Consider the following 15,927-nt stretch of genomic DNA (forward strand, 5'->3'; position numbering starts at 1 on the left):
TAATGATGTTTCCTCAGAGGAAGCTGAGTAGGATATTTGCTTTGGGATTATGGTAGCTAAACTTTATTAACTTAAAAATGTTTCTTGCTATTTCTAGCCTGCTAATGATTGCTAGGAAGAGGTAGACTGATGTACTAATGGTTTTTTAGGATTCACTGAGATATTCATTTATTTTTCTAATAGGGCAATGTTGAGAAGTACATGAACAGATCTCCTATGTTTAGCCATCTTTATGTTCCTGGGATAAATTTATTTGGTCATGATGTATTAGTCGTACAATCAAATGTTGAATATGTAATATACATTCCTGACAGATTTTGCTCTAAACTTCTAATATAAGGGCACCTGGGTGGCTTAGTCATAAAGCATGAAACTTTTGATCTCGGGGTTGAAAACCAATATAAGTTGGTATTTAGAGCAATTTATCATTAAATTTGCTGAAATACGTTTGTAACTCAATATTAGGTAAATGTGGCATTTTTAGTATAAGGATTTTATACCCAGATTCTAGCAGAATTTTATTATTTTGCTGATGTAAATTTTTTGCTTCTATTAGCAGATATTAACTGTTCAGTGTCTTACATAGGTATTCACCATGTATTTTTGTTAAGGTTCTGAGAAGAAATCTAGCTAGCTTGTCTCAGAGGGTAGATTCAGTCTAAAAGTTGTATAGGAACAACACAATAATACATTTGCCATGGTCTCTGTAGCACTATTCTTTTCTCCCCTTCTTAGGGATCACTCACAGAACTTGGATAGAAATTTAGCTCTTCTAACTATTAGCTAGTAATTTCATAGTATTTATTTCCTCTGAGCCTCAATTATGCCTCTGTAATCATTGAAATAGTAACAGTCCCTATCAGAATCTTAGAGGAGAACATAGGCAGTAATCTCTTTGATATCAGCCACAGCAACTTTTTTCAAGATACGTCTCCAAAGGCAAAGGAAACAAAAGCGAAAATAAACTTCTGGGACTTCATCAAAATCAAAAGCTTCTGCACAGCAAAGGAAACAGTCAAAAAAACAAAGAGGCAACCCACGGAATGGGAGAAGATATTTGCAAATGACAGTACAGACAAAAGGTTGATATCCAGGATCTATAATGAACTCCTCAAACTCAACCCACACGAAACAGACAAACACATCAAAAAATGGGCAGAAGATATGAACAGACACTTCTCCAATCAAGACATACAAATGGCTATCAGACACATGAAAAAATGCTCATCATCATTAGCCCTCAGGGAGATTCAAATTAAAACCACATTGAGATATCACCTTACACCAGTTAGAATGGCCAAAATTAACAAAACAGGAAACAACATGTGTTGGAGAGGATGTGGAGAAAGGGGAACCCTCTTACACTGTTGGTGGGAATGCAAGTTGGTGCAGCCTCTTTGGAGAACAGTGTGGAGATTCCTCAAGAAGTTAAAAATAGAGCTTCCCTATGACCCTGCAATTGCACTCCTGGGTATTTACCCCAAAGATACAGATGTTGTGAAAAGAAGGGGCATCTGTACCCCAATGTTTATAGCAGCAATGGCCACGGTCGCCAAACTATGGAAAGAACCAAGATGCCCTTCAACGGATGAATGGATAAGGAAGATGTGGTCCATATACACTATGGAGTATTATGCCTCCATCAGAAAGGACGAATATCCAACTTTTGTAGCAACATGGACGGGACTGGAAGAGATTATGCTGAGTGAAATCAGTCAAGCAGAGAGAGTCAATTATCATATGGTTTCACTCATTTGTGGAGCATAACCAATAGCATGGAGGACAAGGGGCGTTAGAGAGGAGTCGGGAATTTGGGTAAATTGGAAGGGGAGGTGAACCATGAGAGACTATGGACTCTGAAAAACAGTCTGAGGGGTTTGAAGTGGGGGGGGTGGGAGGTTGGGGTACCAGGTGGTGGGTATTATAGAGGGCACGGCTTGCATGGAGCACTGGGTGTGGTGAAAAAATAATGAATACTGTTTTTCTGAAAATAAATAAATTGGGAAAAAAAAAAAAGAAATAGTAACAGTCCCACTTATGGCTGAGAGCTTACATAGATTTTCAGCAAGGCTAAAGTAAAGTACACACTGCTATTAGTAGAATACAACAAATATTGTTATTAATATTCACATTAATGCATTTAATTATATATTATGTAATAATAGATAATTTTGTAATAATGTAGTTAATATTAGTAGGATCCAAAAATTAGTAGAATGCAACAAATAGGCTTCACTCGGACCATCTCTCAGATCTTCATAGAGCCACACATTTCTGCCTTTTAAGTTCAAATAAGTGAGCCATGCCAGACAAAAAGGTATATGCCAAGCTATCAGCAGGCTTTGGGGAAAGGAAGGTATAGAAAGCATTTTAAAGATTTTATTTATTTTATTTGACAGATAGAGATCACAAGTAGGCAGAGAGGCAGGCAGAGAGAGAGGGAAGAGGAGGCAGGCTCCCTGCTAAGCAGAGAGCCCGATGCGGGGCTCGATCCCAGGACCCTGGGATCATGACCTGAGCCGAAGGCAGAGGCTTTAACCCACTGAGCCACCCAGGCGCCCCATAGAAAGCATTTTAAAAGCTCAGTCAGGGGGCAGCTGGGTGGCGCGGTCAGTGAAGCGCCTGCCTTCAGCTCAGGTCATGATCCCAGGGTCCTGGGATGGAGCCCTATATCGGGCTCCCTGCTCAGAGGCGAGTTGGCTTCTCCCTTTCCCCTGCCCCTGCTCTCTGTCTCTCTTGATCAATCTAATAAATAAAATCTTTTTAAAAAATTAAAAATAAAAGCTAATCAGCAATCACTAGTGAAAGGACTTTATAATTACAAAGTCCTGTGTTACATTACCCACTGAGACTTTTTTTTTAAAGACTTTATTTTTAATCTCTGCACACAACATGGGGCTCCAAGAATCCCAAGGTCAAGTCATACGCTCCACTGACAGAGCCAGCCAGGCACACCTAACCACTGAGACTTCTAACAAGTTGTTTCAACCAATCTGGAAATTGTTTTTGGTCTTCTGCCATCAGCAGCCATTACTATTTTATTTTATTTACTTTTTAAACTTGAAGACTCACCATTTTTAAATTTTAATTTTAAATTTTATTTATTTATTTATTTATTTATTTATTTATTAAAGTAATCTCTGCTCCCAATGTGAGCTGTGCCCTCTTCTGACCGAGGATTCTTATTCTAACAATAAAATACAGGAGCACTCCTCCTTAGTCCTTTCCAGTCCTACTGCAGGTAACACTTCGTGGGGTTATTAGAAAGCTTAGTACTGAAACATGCTTGTAACAGTATCTGCTACAGTAACTGCTGCATTCTACTGTTTTTGTAAAGATGGAATATTCTAATGCTCCTATAAAGCTTTCAAGAAAAAATGTGCAGGCAACAGGCCAAGCGGGGATTTAAAAAAAAAAAAAAAAATTTTTTTTTTTTTTAAAGCTACACGCCGAGAAGTAGAAAAGAAGAAGAGAGGGTCTGGTCACAGAGCACAGCTCTCTGCTGAAGCAAGGAGTTCTGAGTGGCAAATCCTGGAGTTGCAAGTGTGTGGGCAAGGAGGATGGGTCTTCAGACTAGGCTAAGGTAAGATGGGTCTTCAGAGGAGGCTAAGGTAAGAAGACTCTGCGGGGGGGGGCGGGGGAAGACTCTGCGGGTCCCCATCAGGCAAGTTCTTAAAGCAAAGGAAGGGATTCGTCCTCTTCTCCAGGACTTAGGGACTCAGCGTCAGCTTTAGAGTTGACCAAGTTGCAATGTCCCCTGGCTCAAGAGCAAGCTGAGTTAGAAGCAGTTGTACGCCTGCAGCCCTAAAGATCACTGGCCCACAAGTCACCTCCAAGTTTCTGTTCTCCTCCAAGCTCCGACCTAAGGAAGAAACTCAAGAGTTTCCAAAGGTAACCTGATCAAGTTTCCTCAATTGAGACACTTCATCTTTTAGGTTAACGTTCAGGTTATTTGGTCCTGGCCTGACATTTGAAAGCAAAAGAAAATAGGTCTTAAAAATGAATTCCACAGATAGTAAAAAATCTCTGGGAAAAACTATAAAGCTATAAAACCTGAATGTGGACAAAGTCTTCTCATTACAGTATACAGTTAACAGTTAAAACACGCAGCTGCTCAAAGGAGCATTTTTTTAAAAAACTGGAGCCAGAAGCCAGAGTGTGCGTCTCCGGGACCCGCTGACGTTCGGGTTCTGTATTACAAACACCATTCCCAGCTCCGTCGGCCAACTGAGAACGAGACGCCGACCTTGGACTCAAAGGCAAATAGAAAAAAGTCTTGGTACAAGTTGGAGGGTTCACTGCTGTTAACGCCAGTCGAGAGTTAAAAGACGAAAATCCTAATCTCGGGAAGAGAAGGCGCTCCATGCTTTTCAGCTCCCCGCCGTCCTGCACATCGCTCAGGGTAGCGTCTGGCGAAATGCAAACGCAGCGCCCGCCGGCGCCCGAAGGCCACGGAGCGCCCGGGTGCGGCCGGGCCCCCGGCGCCTGGCGCGGAGGCGCGCACACCCCTTTTCTGCAGACTCACAGGTTTTCAGGCCCCGCCCCCTCCGGGCCCAGCTCCGCTCCGTCACCCTGTGGGCCCCGACCCAGGGGTCCCCAGCCCCGCGCCCTCCGCCGCCGCCGCGCCCCCGGCACCCGCCCCGAGCCCCCAGGGAGCGCGGCGCGCGGCGGGGGCGAAGGCGGCGCCTCCGGTCCGCGCGGCGCAGCGTCTGGGTCCCGGGGGCGCAGGGCAGGGAGGCGGGGCGCTCGGCCGGGGGCGGAGCTGCGGCCGCGAGCCCGCCCCCCGCTCGCCCTCCGCCGGCCGGCTGGAGCGGCCATGGAGGTCTACATCCCGTCCTTTCGCTACGAGGAGAGCGACCTGGAGCGGGGCTACACGGTAGGCGCGAGCCGCGGCCGGACAGGGCCCCCGAGGCGGGACCGCGGCTGCTGAGCGCGGAGGTGTCCCCGGCCGCCGCCGGCCCTGCGCGGGGTGTCCCCTGGCTGCCCTCCCTTCCGCGGGGCCTGAGGCTGGGCTGCGCCCCGGCGCGGTTGTCAGGGAGACGCCCCCCACCCCCCCCCCCCCCCCATCTGCCCCTCGCCCGAGCTCGGCGGCCGCGGGCGCCCGGGGCTCCGCCGGTTCGCTCCCTTCCCCCTCCCGGCCCCGTTCCCGGCCTCGGGGCAGCAGCGGCGGGACTCAAGCCCTGGCTCGCAACGCTCGCCGTTCTCCCCGCCGCCCGCCCTCTGCAGCCCGGGGTGGGCTGCGTCCGCGTCTGGCCCAGCTGCCCCCGCTGCCCAGGCCGGAGTGGCCGCGCGGCGCATTGATGTTGGCTTCCAAGTTCTGTGGGATTCATTCAGATGGAAAACATGCTAATCAAAAAAAAAAAAAAAAAAAAAAATCATTTGCAGCCCTTTATTAGCCAGAGTGAACACATGCGTTGCTTTGAGATGGCTTCCAAAGTTTTTTTTTGTTTTTTGTTTTTCCTAGTTCTGGTGGGCCATGAAAGGATATAATCAGCTGCTTATTGCGCACCTGTTCCATACCTAAGCGGGATCCCTGAGAACTGAGAAACAGGGCCCCTGATCTCCAGAGTGGAAGAGAGGGTCGGGAGGGTGAAGACCAGGGCCTGGGACCTTTGCACGAGTTAGCAAGTGAACTGTAGGTGGTTGGTTTCCCAGTGAACTTAAGACACCTTCATCTAGACGGTTATTGCCAGAGGGAGAAGTGCCTTACCCGGGCGCGACCTCGGAACAATCTGTGTCCAGTTGTTAAAGACCAGGTAGGCGGAGAAGATTGCAGAGGGCAGTCTGAAAGGACTGATGGAATGTTCATTTCCAACTCACTCACTTGCTAAACAGCAGTTCTATTAATTTGGCAGAGTATTTTAACCTTTCTTTTCCCTAACTATTCGTGGGTTTTGGTGACAGCCTGTTTGGAACCTTCCGTGTTTTTATAGGGAGAATTAATCTCCCTCTCAAGGGAGTTTTTAGAATTAGGAGTGGTGATTGAAAAAAAAAAATCCAGGGAGTATGTGGATTTTTAGGATTAAGTAGACCTCTGGGTTCAAGTGTTCAAGTGTCCTAAGAGAAGTACTGAATGCCTTCCTTTGGGGTGGAGACTGGGGCGGTGGGGGGGGGCAGCTGAGCTCTGTTTGGCCATTATTTATATAAGCTTTATATAAATAACTCTTCCTGATGAATTAATAGTTGGTTAAATATTCTGCATCTTCCTTAAAAAGGGGGGGAATTGAACTTAAATTTGAACCTGTGCGAGGCCTTTTTCTTAAAGCCTTGAAACCTTGCTTGTCTTTCATTAATCCAGGTGTGTCAGCCCCACCCCTCCCCACCGCCGTCAGCATCAGCAGCCTAGGAAGGCCTGCAGTCTTTGGGGCATTCTTTAGGATCTGAAGATTACAGCCTGCTTGTTTAGTCTTTTGATGTGTTTAGATGAAGGTGGTCTCAGTAGTCCAAACTAAAAGTTACTTACCTCCGCAAATAAGGACTTTGAAGTAGATGGGAATTAAGGCTTTTTGGCCATTACTGGTTATTCTTTTCTTACAGGATCTGTGTTTTCCCACACTGTTTTCCAGTATCTTTTGATTACTCGTATTACGACCTGGCGTGTGCCGGCTTGTGACTTAAATTGATTTGGAAGGAGCCCTTTTCTTGGCAACCGTGGCAGTCTGGAAATTGCTTATATGATGAAAGTTTGTGTGCTTTGTAAAAGCTTACTTTTTAAAAAAATCCTAACTCATTTAGATTGATAACCATATTGTCGAGATACCTCTGCAAGTGATTTTTTCCCTATGTGCGTCAATGAAGCAGCTGTTGGATACCTTGTTCCCTTTGAGCAGCTGTTTTATCATTGCACAGCAGAAGACTATACTTTTGGGGATCATTTTCTTTCAGGGATCATTACTATAGTTTGTTATAATTGCACAGCAGTTTTATTCATTTAGTAAATATTAACTGAGTGCCTGCTTGGTGTCTGTATTCTAGGTCCTAGGAATTTAGCGGTGAATAACATTTCATCTTTTTAAAAAACCCTTAGAATTTACAAATATAATCTCAGTTTTCTGAACAAGAAACTGGTGAAATAATGTATACGTCAGAGTAAAAAGCATCTTTTTTCTAAGGTGATTATGTGTATTTAAGAATATGTAAGGAGTATTGCATTAGAGCAAATTCAGTGATTGGAGGCTTATAGTAAAGAAGTGTGGTTCTTCCTTCTAGTCCCATGCCCTCAAAACATAAAACATGGGGTTGCATTCTTAGAGACTTTTTATGCCATGAAAACATATGGGTTTCTTTCTTAGAATAAATTGTAAGATTTGACTATAACTGTCATCCTGCAACATGAATATCTTTCTGTACGGATATGGATAGGTCTGTCTCCTAGCTACTAGCAAGGGGACCTTCCTCATAAGGAACATGCCATCATTTGTTTACCCAGATCTCTTGTTGCTGGCCACTAACACTTGCTTCTAATTTTTAGCAACTGTGTCAGAGATGTTGAAATGAGACATCCCTATACATGGCTTTTTTTTTTTTTTTTTTTTATGCCTACGGCTAGGATTTTTGTAGAGCCTTAACTAGAGTTGGTACTTCTGGGCCTTTTAAAGTTTTCATGGGTAATGCTCAGTTGTTACTCAAGAAGTTTATACAAAGCTATGCCCAATGTACAAGGTAATCTACCTTTAAAGAGTGAATTTTTGCCTTTTGAACCCTTAAACATTGACTGTGGGCTTGTGGGATGTTAGGTGTGGAATTGAAAGGTAAAGGGATGTTGCTCCTGTCCTTAGAATTCTCAGCCAGCAGGGGCAAGGTAGGGAGGGGCTAGGGTGCCCTGGTGTTATCTGGCAATCTTGAGGAGGAAGAGGGCTCTTCTGCACTGCCTTGAGGTCATGTGTGGTGTGGGGTTGGGGGTTGCTTAGGAATGCTGACTTTTGAAATCTGGCTAGGTTTTTGCTGGCACTGTGAATTCTAGAAGGAGGAAGTGTAACACAAAATCTCATCTCAGGGGAAAGGCATTTTAAACTCCCAGATTCATCAGAACTAAAAAAGAAAAAGAAAGAAAGGTGAGGGGGGAACCCTTCTAAATCATCTTAATTTATAAAGAATCAGGAAAGGATCTGCTACCGAAATTCACATGAACTCAGATGTACTTTGTGGGAAGGTTATTCTCTACCTGCCCTCTGTCCGCATAGCTTAGATGTTTACTGTCTGTTTCCCAGCTAGGCTCTAAACTCCTTGAGACGAGCGTAGTGCCAGTTTCTACTGCTGTATTCCAGTGCCAGGGTCTATCCCACAGTAAGAATTCAGCACTTGTGTGATGAATAAATAATGAATGCATGAGTCTTCTAATAGGAGAAGGAAACCCAAAGAGCAGTGATTATGAAGCATGAAGCAGCTCGGTGGGTAGAAAGGGGTCAGGGTGCAGACTGGAGTTTCCAGTAGCAGAAAGGATTGTGCAGGCACTTGACAGAGGAAGGTGGAGAGAGATCCCCTCTCCAGCCTGAAGAGCTGGAAAGGAGTATGGACTTCAGCCGCAGACACTGAGTTTGAGGAAGGAAGGAACATGATGAGCTTTGCATTTAGAAAGATGACCCTGGAGTTTTAATCATTTAAGGGATGGTAGCAGAAGGAGAGAGGTGTGAGGTGGAACTGAGGCAACTGTGAAAGGAAGATGACAAGAATCTGCAGGATCTGGTGACCAAACGTGAGGCAGGAATGTGACTCTCCTGGGTGCGAGTGCCGTTGGCCTACTCAGAGCTGAAGCAAGGGGGAGATTTCATGTGGGGACCTGTTGTGTTTTTCGTGATTGGTGAGGCTGTTTGATTTTGAAGCTCAGGATAGAGGTCTGGGCTAGGAATATGGCTCTAGAGGGTCATTCAGCACAAAGGATGAGAAAAGCGTAGCAGTTAATGCTATTCCCAGGAAGAGAATGTAGAGTGAAGAAAGATGAGGGACTTAAGGTAAAATCCCACAATTTGCCTGAGCAAAGAATTCTCAGCACTGTGTGCTGAGGGAGAGGAGAGAAGGATAAAGGACGAAGGATGGGCAGGGGTGAAAAGTGGGAAGACAGAATGGTAGATGCTTTACAGGAAGGAAAGGGCTGGATGTAGCTGAGTGGTCTTGTAAGGTGACGATGGAGGACAGTCCATTGGATGTGAGAGTAAGCGGGTCTGGGGTGTGAATATAGGCTAGTATTTTCAATTTTCAGATCCGTTTTTGGGAAATAACAAAAATAGAATGACTACCTAGGTTGCAACCGAAAAGTTTGAATGTATTAGATTTCACTATTTTATAGCTGTAAAAATCAAGGCATTGGATTAGATGGTGTTTCAAGTTCGTTTTAACTGTCTGTGACTCTGTTATGGTTATACAAATATATCTTTTTCTTATATTCCGGTCTCTTTGATTTACTTGATGTATCATGCTTTTCACTATGTAGGGCAGCTTCATATTTACATGATCATAATGCTGAGACATATGCAGGGATCATTGCTTTAATATTTTATGGACTAAAATTCAAAAATAGAACAATACAAGGAACCATTTACCAATTCCTTATCTTCAGTCTTTTAAATTATTACTTCATTTATCACCCCCTATTCTTCCACTTTTTAGGACTATTTTGGGGCACCTGGGTGACTCACTGGGTAAAAGCCTCTGCCTTCAGCTCAGACCATGATCCCAGAGTCCTGGGATCAAGCCCCACAGTGTCCTGCTCTCTGCTCAGTGGGGAGCCTGCTTCCCTTCCTCTCTCAGCCCGCCTCTCTGCATACTTGTGATCTCTGTCTGTCAAATAAATAAATAAGATCATTAGAAAAAAAAATTCTGGAATATTTTGAAACAACCCCAGAACATAATTTCACTGTAGCTTTCACTTTGAATACCTGACAGGTACAGACTTTTAAAAAATATATAACCAAAATGTCAGTCTTGTCACAAAATTAGCCATGCCTTCAGACCATCCCAATTCTCACTTGTTTTTGTTGTTCTTAGCGTGACCACAATGTCGACATTTCCTTGGAATTAACAGTGATCTGCTGGAGGTATTTTTACTGCCATTTTGTATTTGTGAGAATGAGAGGTTGAGTAAGGGCACTTCTCTACCCATGAGGAGCCCTCCTCTGTGCTTTCATCCTCAGAGTGCTCCCATCTGGAGCAAGTTGCAAAGAAAAAATTTGTGTATGTGTGTGCTACAGCTAGCAGAGGAAGAGAGGGCATTTCTTCAGAGTACTGGCCCTGTTTTTCCCCAGAAGCTCTGAACAAATCCATGCCCTTTCGTATCTTGTTGTCCCCAATGGGTTTTTAAACCAATTCTGTTGCCAGGGGAATTCTCTGTCCTGATTGGCTGAGGCTGGGCCGTCTGAACCAATCACCGTGGCAAGGACACATTAATTAGATGGAGTTAAAATAATGGGCCTTTCTGGAGCCGGGAGTGAGGTCAGCCTCTTCCTGCCACCTAACCCTGCAGGCATGACAGTGAGACCACAATGTCCGCCACGATGTCTTCAAGTCATCCATTATAAGCATCTGTGATGAAGGAGGCCTTTGTGTGACAAGGACATAGCTGCCTCAGGGCTTACTCACAGTAAACCGACAGCATAAGCAAACATTAAATGTGTGTCGCATAATGAAATCAAGCACGTGTAGGCTATGTTCCTTACCCTTAAGGACAGGAAATACAAGTGTGGAAATATATATTTTTTAAATTTTTATTTATTTATTTGAGAAAGAGACAGAGTGAGAGAACATGAGAGGGGGAGGTCAGAGGGAGAAGCATCCCCATGGAGCTGGGAGCCTGATGTGGGACTCGATCCTAGGACTCCGGGATCATGATCTGAGCTGAAGGCAGTCGCTTAACCAGCTGAGCTACCCAGGAGCCCCACAAGTGTGGAAATATTCTTAAAATCCTTCTTAATTCATTTATTTAAGAGAGAGGGAATTCATTTATTTAAGGGAGAGGGGATGAGAAAATGCATGCGTGGGGGCTGTGGCCCCCTGCAAGTGGGGGGAGGGGCAGAGGGAGAGAATCTCAAGCAGACTCCCCACTGAGCTCAGACCCCCCACCAGAGGCTCCCTCTCAGGCCTCATGAGATTAGGACCTGAGCCAAAACCAAGAGTCCCAGGCTTAGCCCACCCAGCCACGCAGGCTCCCAAAGGGTGAAAATATTCTTGAACATTAGCCAATAGAATGCTACCTTCACTTAAGAATCAAAATAGGTACAAGGGAATTGAATTTTGCAAGTTCCTTGCTTAGAAATTTAGAGACAGAAGTAAGTTTGTTTTCACTGAGCAAGAAATACATTGTAATCTTTTTTTAGTAGTTTTCATTTTGCAATTTATGTTTTTTAAAATAAACTTTTAATGTAATTTTAGATTTGCAGAAAAGTTACAAAGTTAGTAAGTGAGAATTCCTATATAGCCCCCAGCCAGTTTCCCTTGTTGTTTTAACATCATACATTACCATGGCAATGTCAAAACAAGGAAACTAGCGTTGGTGCATTACTGTTGACTAAGCTCCAGACTATTTGGATTCCACTGATGTCCAATCCAGGATATTGTGTTGCATTTAGTTTTGTCTGTCCTGATGTGAAACTAAGTTAATAGTCCAAATTACAGCACAGTGTCTCAAAAATGAGGCAGGAATGGCATTAGAAATAAAGCCATACAGATCAAATCAGATTTTGTCTATTTTAGATACTTTATGTGTAACTTTCACCATTTGACAAAAGCCCCTTAGACTGTTCTACCCATTTATGACAGAGGCTGGCACAGTCTAAGGGCAGAAGCTCAGGCTATAGATTCATGCTGTCTGTATTCAAATTTTGCCTCCAACATTTAGCTTGAAGTCTGATTTTGGACAAGCCACTCAATCTCCTATGTTTTTTTTTCCCCTCTCAACTGTGAGAAAGGAGAACACTAGTACCTACCTTGTAGAGTGGCTGGGGCATTAAATGACATAATTCTTGCAAAGTGCTAGGAAAGAGGTTTGTGATTTTTTTTTTTAAGATTTTATTTATTTATTTGACAGAGACACAGCAAGAGAGGGGAAACATGCTGGGGGTAGTGGGAGAGGGAGAAGCAGGCTTCCTGCTGAGCAGGGAGCCCAATGCGGGGTTCTATCCCAGGACCCTGAGATCGTGACCTGAGCTGAAGGCAGACAAACGACTGAGCCACCCAGGTGCCCGGTGATTTATTCTTATTATTTTGAATAAGGACTGCCTTCAAGTTCTTTTTTTTTTTAAGCATTTTTTTTAAAAAAGATTATTTATTTATTTATTTATTTGACCGACAGATCACAAGTAGACAGAGAAAGAGAGAGAGAGAGAGAGAGAGGAGGAGAGCCTGCTTCCTCTGCCCACTGAGCAGAGAGCCTAATGTGGGGCTTGATCCCAGGACCCTGAGATCATGACCTGAGCCTGAAGGCAAAAGCTTTAACCCACTGAGCCACCCAGGCGCCCCCTTTTTTAAGCTTTTTAAGTCAGTAGTGTAAACGAAAGTCCAGGAAAAATATTCATGCTATATAAAATAAATTCTTTGCAAATACTTTGAAGTAATTCGGAAGTAATTCATATGGAATCAACTGGTACTCTTATAACAACTTTCATTCAGTTCAGGTTTAGTTTTGTAGCATTATTGACTACTTGCGTGTGTTTTCTTTTTCCTTCAGGATGCTGAAGGCTACTATATTTACGTAAGTGAGTGGTATATATTACAGAGAGCACCAAGACACCTGCTTCTCACCTCCTGCCATCTCTTCCATCCCCCAGCATCCCTCCAAAACACAGGGACCATCAGGCTCATACCTTGGATTCTTACGATGGCTTTCCAGGTGTACGTTCAGATTTTTAAAAATAATTTTTGAATAGATTTTATTTATTTGAGAGAGAGATCATGAGTGGGATGGAGGGGCAGAGGGAGAGGGATAAGCAGACTCCCCACCAAGCCAGGAGCCCAACAAGGGGCTCCAGCCCAGGACCCTGAGATCATGACCCAAGCTGAAGGCAGAGGCTTCACCGACTTAGTCACCCAGGTGCCGCCACATACTCAGATTTATAATGGAATTTTCTGTTATTTTGCTTCATATGTGCCTTTTCTGTTTCAATTTTCTGTTTTCTTGCTCTCCTTCCCTTTTGAAAGTACGTGTTTTGTTATGAAAAATGTCAACATATGGAGAAGTGGAGAGGTGGAGAGGCTGACCCCTTTACTCAGCTTTTAAAATGATGAGCTCTTGGGGCACCTGGGTGGCTCAGTCATTTGAGCATCCGACTCCTGATTTTGGCTCAGGTCACAGGTCCCAATGGAGACCGACTGAACCACCCAGGCATCCCTCCCTATGTCATTGTTAATACCTTTTTCAATTCCTTACCTTGTATAAAGGTAGAGACTTGATCATTTTCAGATTTGATTTGCAGTGCTAGCGATCACTGAAGAACACTGCCTAGATTTTTTTCATTCCTTAGTGGTTGCTAAGTATTGATAGTTTAATTTTATCATTCTTTCTTCATTTATTGGCTTGGATACATGTATACAAAGCAACTTGGTCTCATAAGTTAGTTACTGTGAGGTTTTTAATAGGAAAAGCAGGAGAAAGGCCTGATTCTTTCTTTGGTTATTTACTTTTCAGGACAATGAGTTGGCTGTCTCCAAAGATAAAGATTATCACAGAGGCTCTTTTAAAAAAATCAGTATTGGGGTGCATGGGTGGCTCAGTGGGTTAAGCCGCTGCCTTCGGCTCAGGTCATGGTCTCAGGGTCCTGGGATCGAGCCCCACATTGGGCTCTCTGCTCGGTGGGAAGTCTGCTTCCCTTCTCTCTCTGCCTGCTTGTGATCTCTCTCTCTCTCTCTCTGTCGAATAAATAAAAATCTTTTTAAAAAGTCAGTATTATTAGGGATCTGTGGATATTAGCATCTTTGATGTAGTTGGGCCCCTTGCATTTATTATTCTTGGATACTTTCTGTTCTTCTTTGGCCATTTTCGTATTTGGCGTTTTCAAGTTGGGTGCTGTGTCCTTGACATAGCCTCAGTGGTCTTTGGTAACTCCTTGCTTCCTGGCACAACAAGATACATCTTTTACCTTTCCCACCCCAGATCTGGAATTAGGTTTTTCTCTAAAGATCCCTGGTTGTTTTTAGTGGGAAATGATCTACAGACAAGGTACTTGTGAAGGTTTTGAGATCTTTTCCATTCTCGCAGGAGAGGAATGTTTCTCTTCAGACCAAATACACAGTTATGTTGAGGACAGCAGGAATTTTTGTCTTGTCTTTTATCTTCAGCTGTGTCTTTCTCCTGCCTTGAAAATCTCAATACTTTAGATGCTGAGATTGATGGAACATTGTATGATTAGCTTTACTTTCTCTCCCATCATACCCATCAGTGTGTCTCCATTATGATACCAGTACTACCATCAACACCACGATTACTGAATACAGATTAAAAAAATTTTTAAGAAGTTATTTTGTTCTTTGATCCATCCCTCTAGAAGTGGCCAATCAAATGACTTTCAAAATCACTTGGTTTGGTTCTTCCCTGCTTATAACTCCAATGAGCTACCCAGTGTCATTTTCTTTTGTGTACTTAGGGATTTTTATAGAAGTTGATTTTGTTTTATATTGTGTAAAGTATATACTGCATTAGGTTTATTTGCTGAAATCTAGCTGCTTTTTATATTCCCTTCATTCTGTTTTCTTCCCTTTCCCTTGATGACCATTAAAAAAAAAAAGTTGTGGTTTATCTTTTCATTAAAAAAAATAGAAATACGGTGCACCTACCTGTTCAGTCAGAGGAGCATGCAATCTTCATCTCGGGGTTGTGAGTTTGAACCCCTCCCCACGTTGCATGTAGAGTTTATTGAAATGAAAACTTAAAACAAAAAGAAACAAATACAGGTACATTTGTGCCCTTAGATTAAACAGCAATCTAAAATTAAACAGTAGTATATGAAAACATTTTCTTCCACCTGTTTTGTGGGTTTTTTGTTTGTTTGTTTTCAGATTTTTTTTACTTTACAGGCATTCTGTTGTTCACTCCCAGGGGCATATATCAAGATGCAGACTCCTTTCCTATAGCTTAATTCTTCTGCATTGTTGTCTGCAGTCACTAGCCTTGTGTGTCTGGTTCTTGCATTTTTGTCAGGGTATCTTTAGAATAGATTCTTAGCCGTGGGTTACTGGATCAAAAGGTACATGCATACATACTTAATTTTGCCAGATATTGTCAGATCCCTTCCTTTGGGATTGTGCTACTTTGTATTCCCATAGCAGTTTATGACAGTGTGTATTTCCTCACAAGCTTGCCAACTGAGTGTGTTGTCAGGCCTTTGGGTTTGTGCCGATCTGATGAGGGGAGCAGTGGTGTCTCCTTGTAGATCCATTGTAATTTGCTCAGTTCTGAGGACTAGCTTCGACATTTTTGAAACATGCTAGTGTCCCTTGTAGTTGTGTTGCATTGCTTTGCTTTGTTTTTTTCTTTTCTTCCCTTCCCTCCTCCTCCTCCTTCTTCTTTTTCTCCTCCTTTTTTTTTTGGAAGTAGGTAGTGGGTAGGTGGGTATTTGAAATAAGCGAGTATCCTCTTGTTGATTTTTATTAAAAAGGCAAATGACGAGGGAGGCAAGATGGCGGAGGAGCAGGAGGCTGAGACGACATCAGGTAGCGGGAGTTCAGCTAGATAGTTATCAAACCATTCCGAACACCTACAGATCCAACAGGAGATCGAAGAGAAGAAGAGCAGCAGTTCTAGAAACAGAAAATCGATCACTTTCTGAAAGGAAACAACTGAACCGGAGAATAGTCTTGGGGACCTTGGACACACGAAGTGCCATTCGTGGAACAATATGACTTCCTGATCTTTAAGAGTCTTAAAGTATTTTGTAAATTTTGAAACTTTATATATTTTTTTCTGCTGACTGAACATCCCCACTGTGCACACCCTGCCCAGGT

General features: G+C 43.4%; 1 protein-coding gene across 3 annotated transcripts in view; it reads left to right on the forward strand.

Moving 5' to 3' along the window:
• The first annotated feature begins 3,566 nt into the window (after positions 1-3,566).
• Positions 3,567-15,927, forward strand: part of SNX24 (sorting nexin 24) — a 166,579-nt gene continuing 154,218 nt past the window's right edge. For 2 of the 3 annotated variants that reach the window (XM_044263767.1, XM_044263800.1), the window contains exon 1: positions 4,786-4,876. In XM_044263767.1, coding sequence (XP_044119702.1) covers positions 4,817-4,876 — 60 coding nt within the window. In that variant the 5' untranslated portion in view covers positions 4,786-4,816. Of the gene's footprint in view, positions 3,584-4,785; positions 4,877-15,927 lie in introns of those variants that run through there. The other variant, XM_044263792.1, reaches the window with a different exon arrangement.

This window comes from Neovison vison, chromosome 1, assembly GCF_020171115.1.
Source record: "Neovison vison isolate M4711 chromosome 1, ASM_NN_V1, whole genome shotgun sequence".
Lineage (NCBI taxonomy): Eukaryota > Metazoa > Chordata > Mammalia > Carnivora > Mustelidae > Neogale > Neogale vison.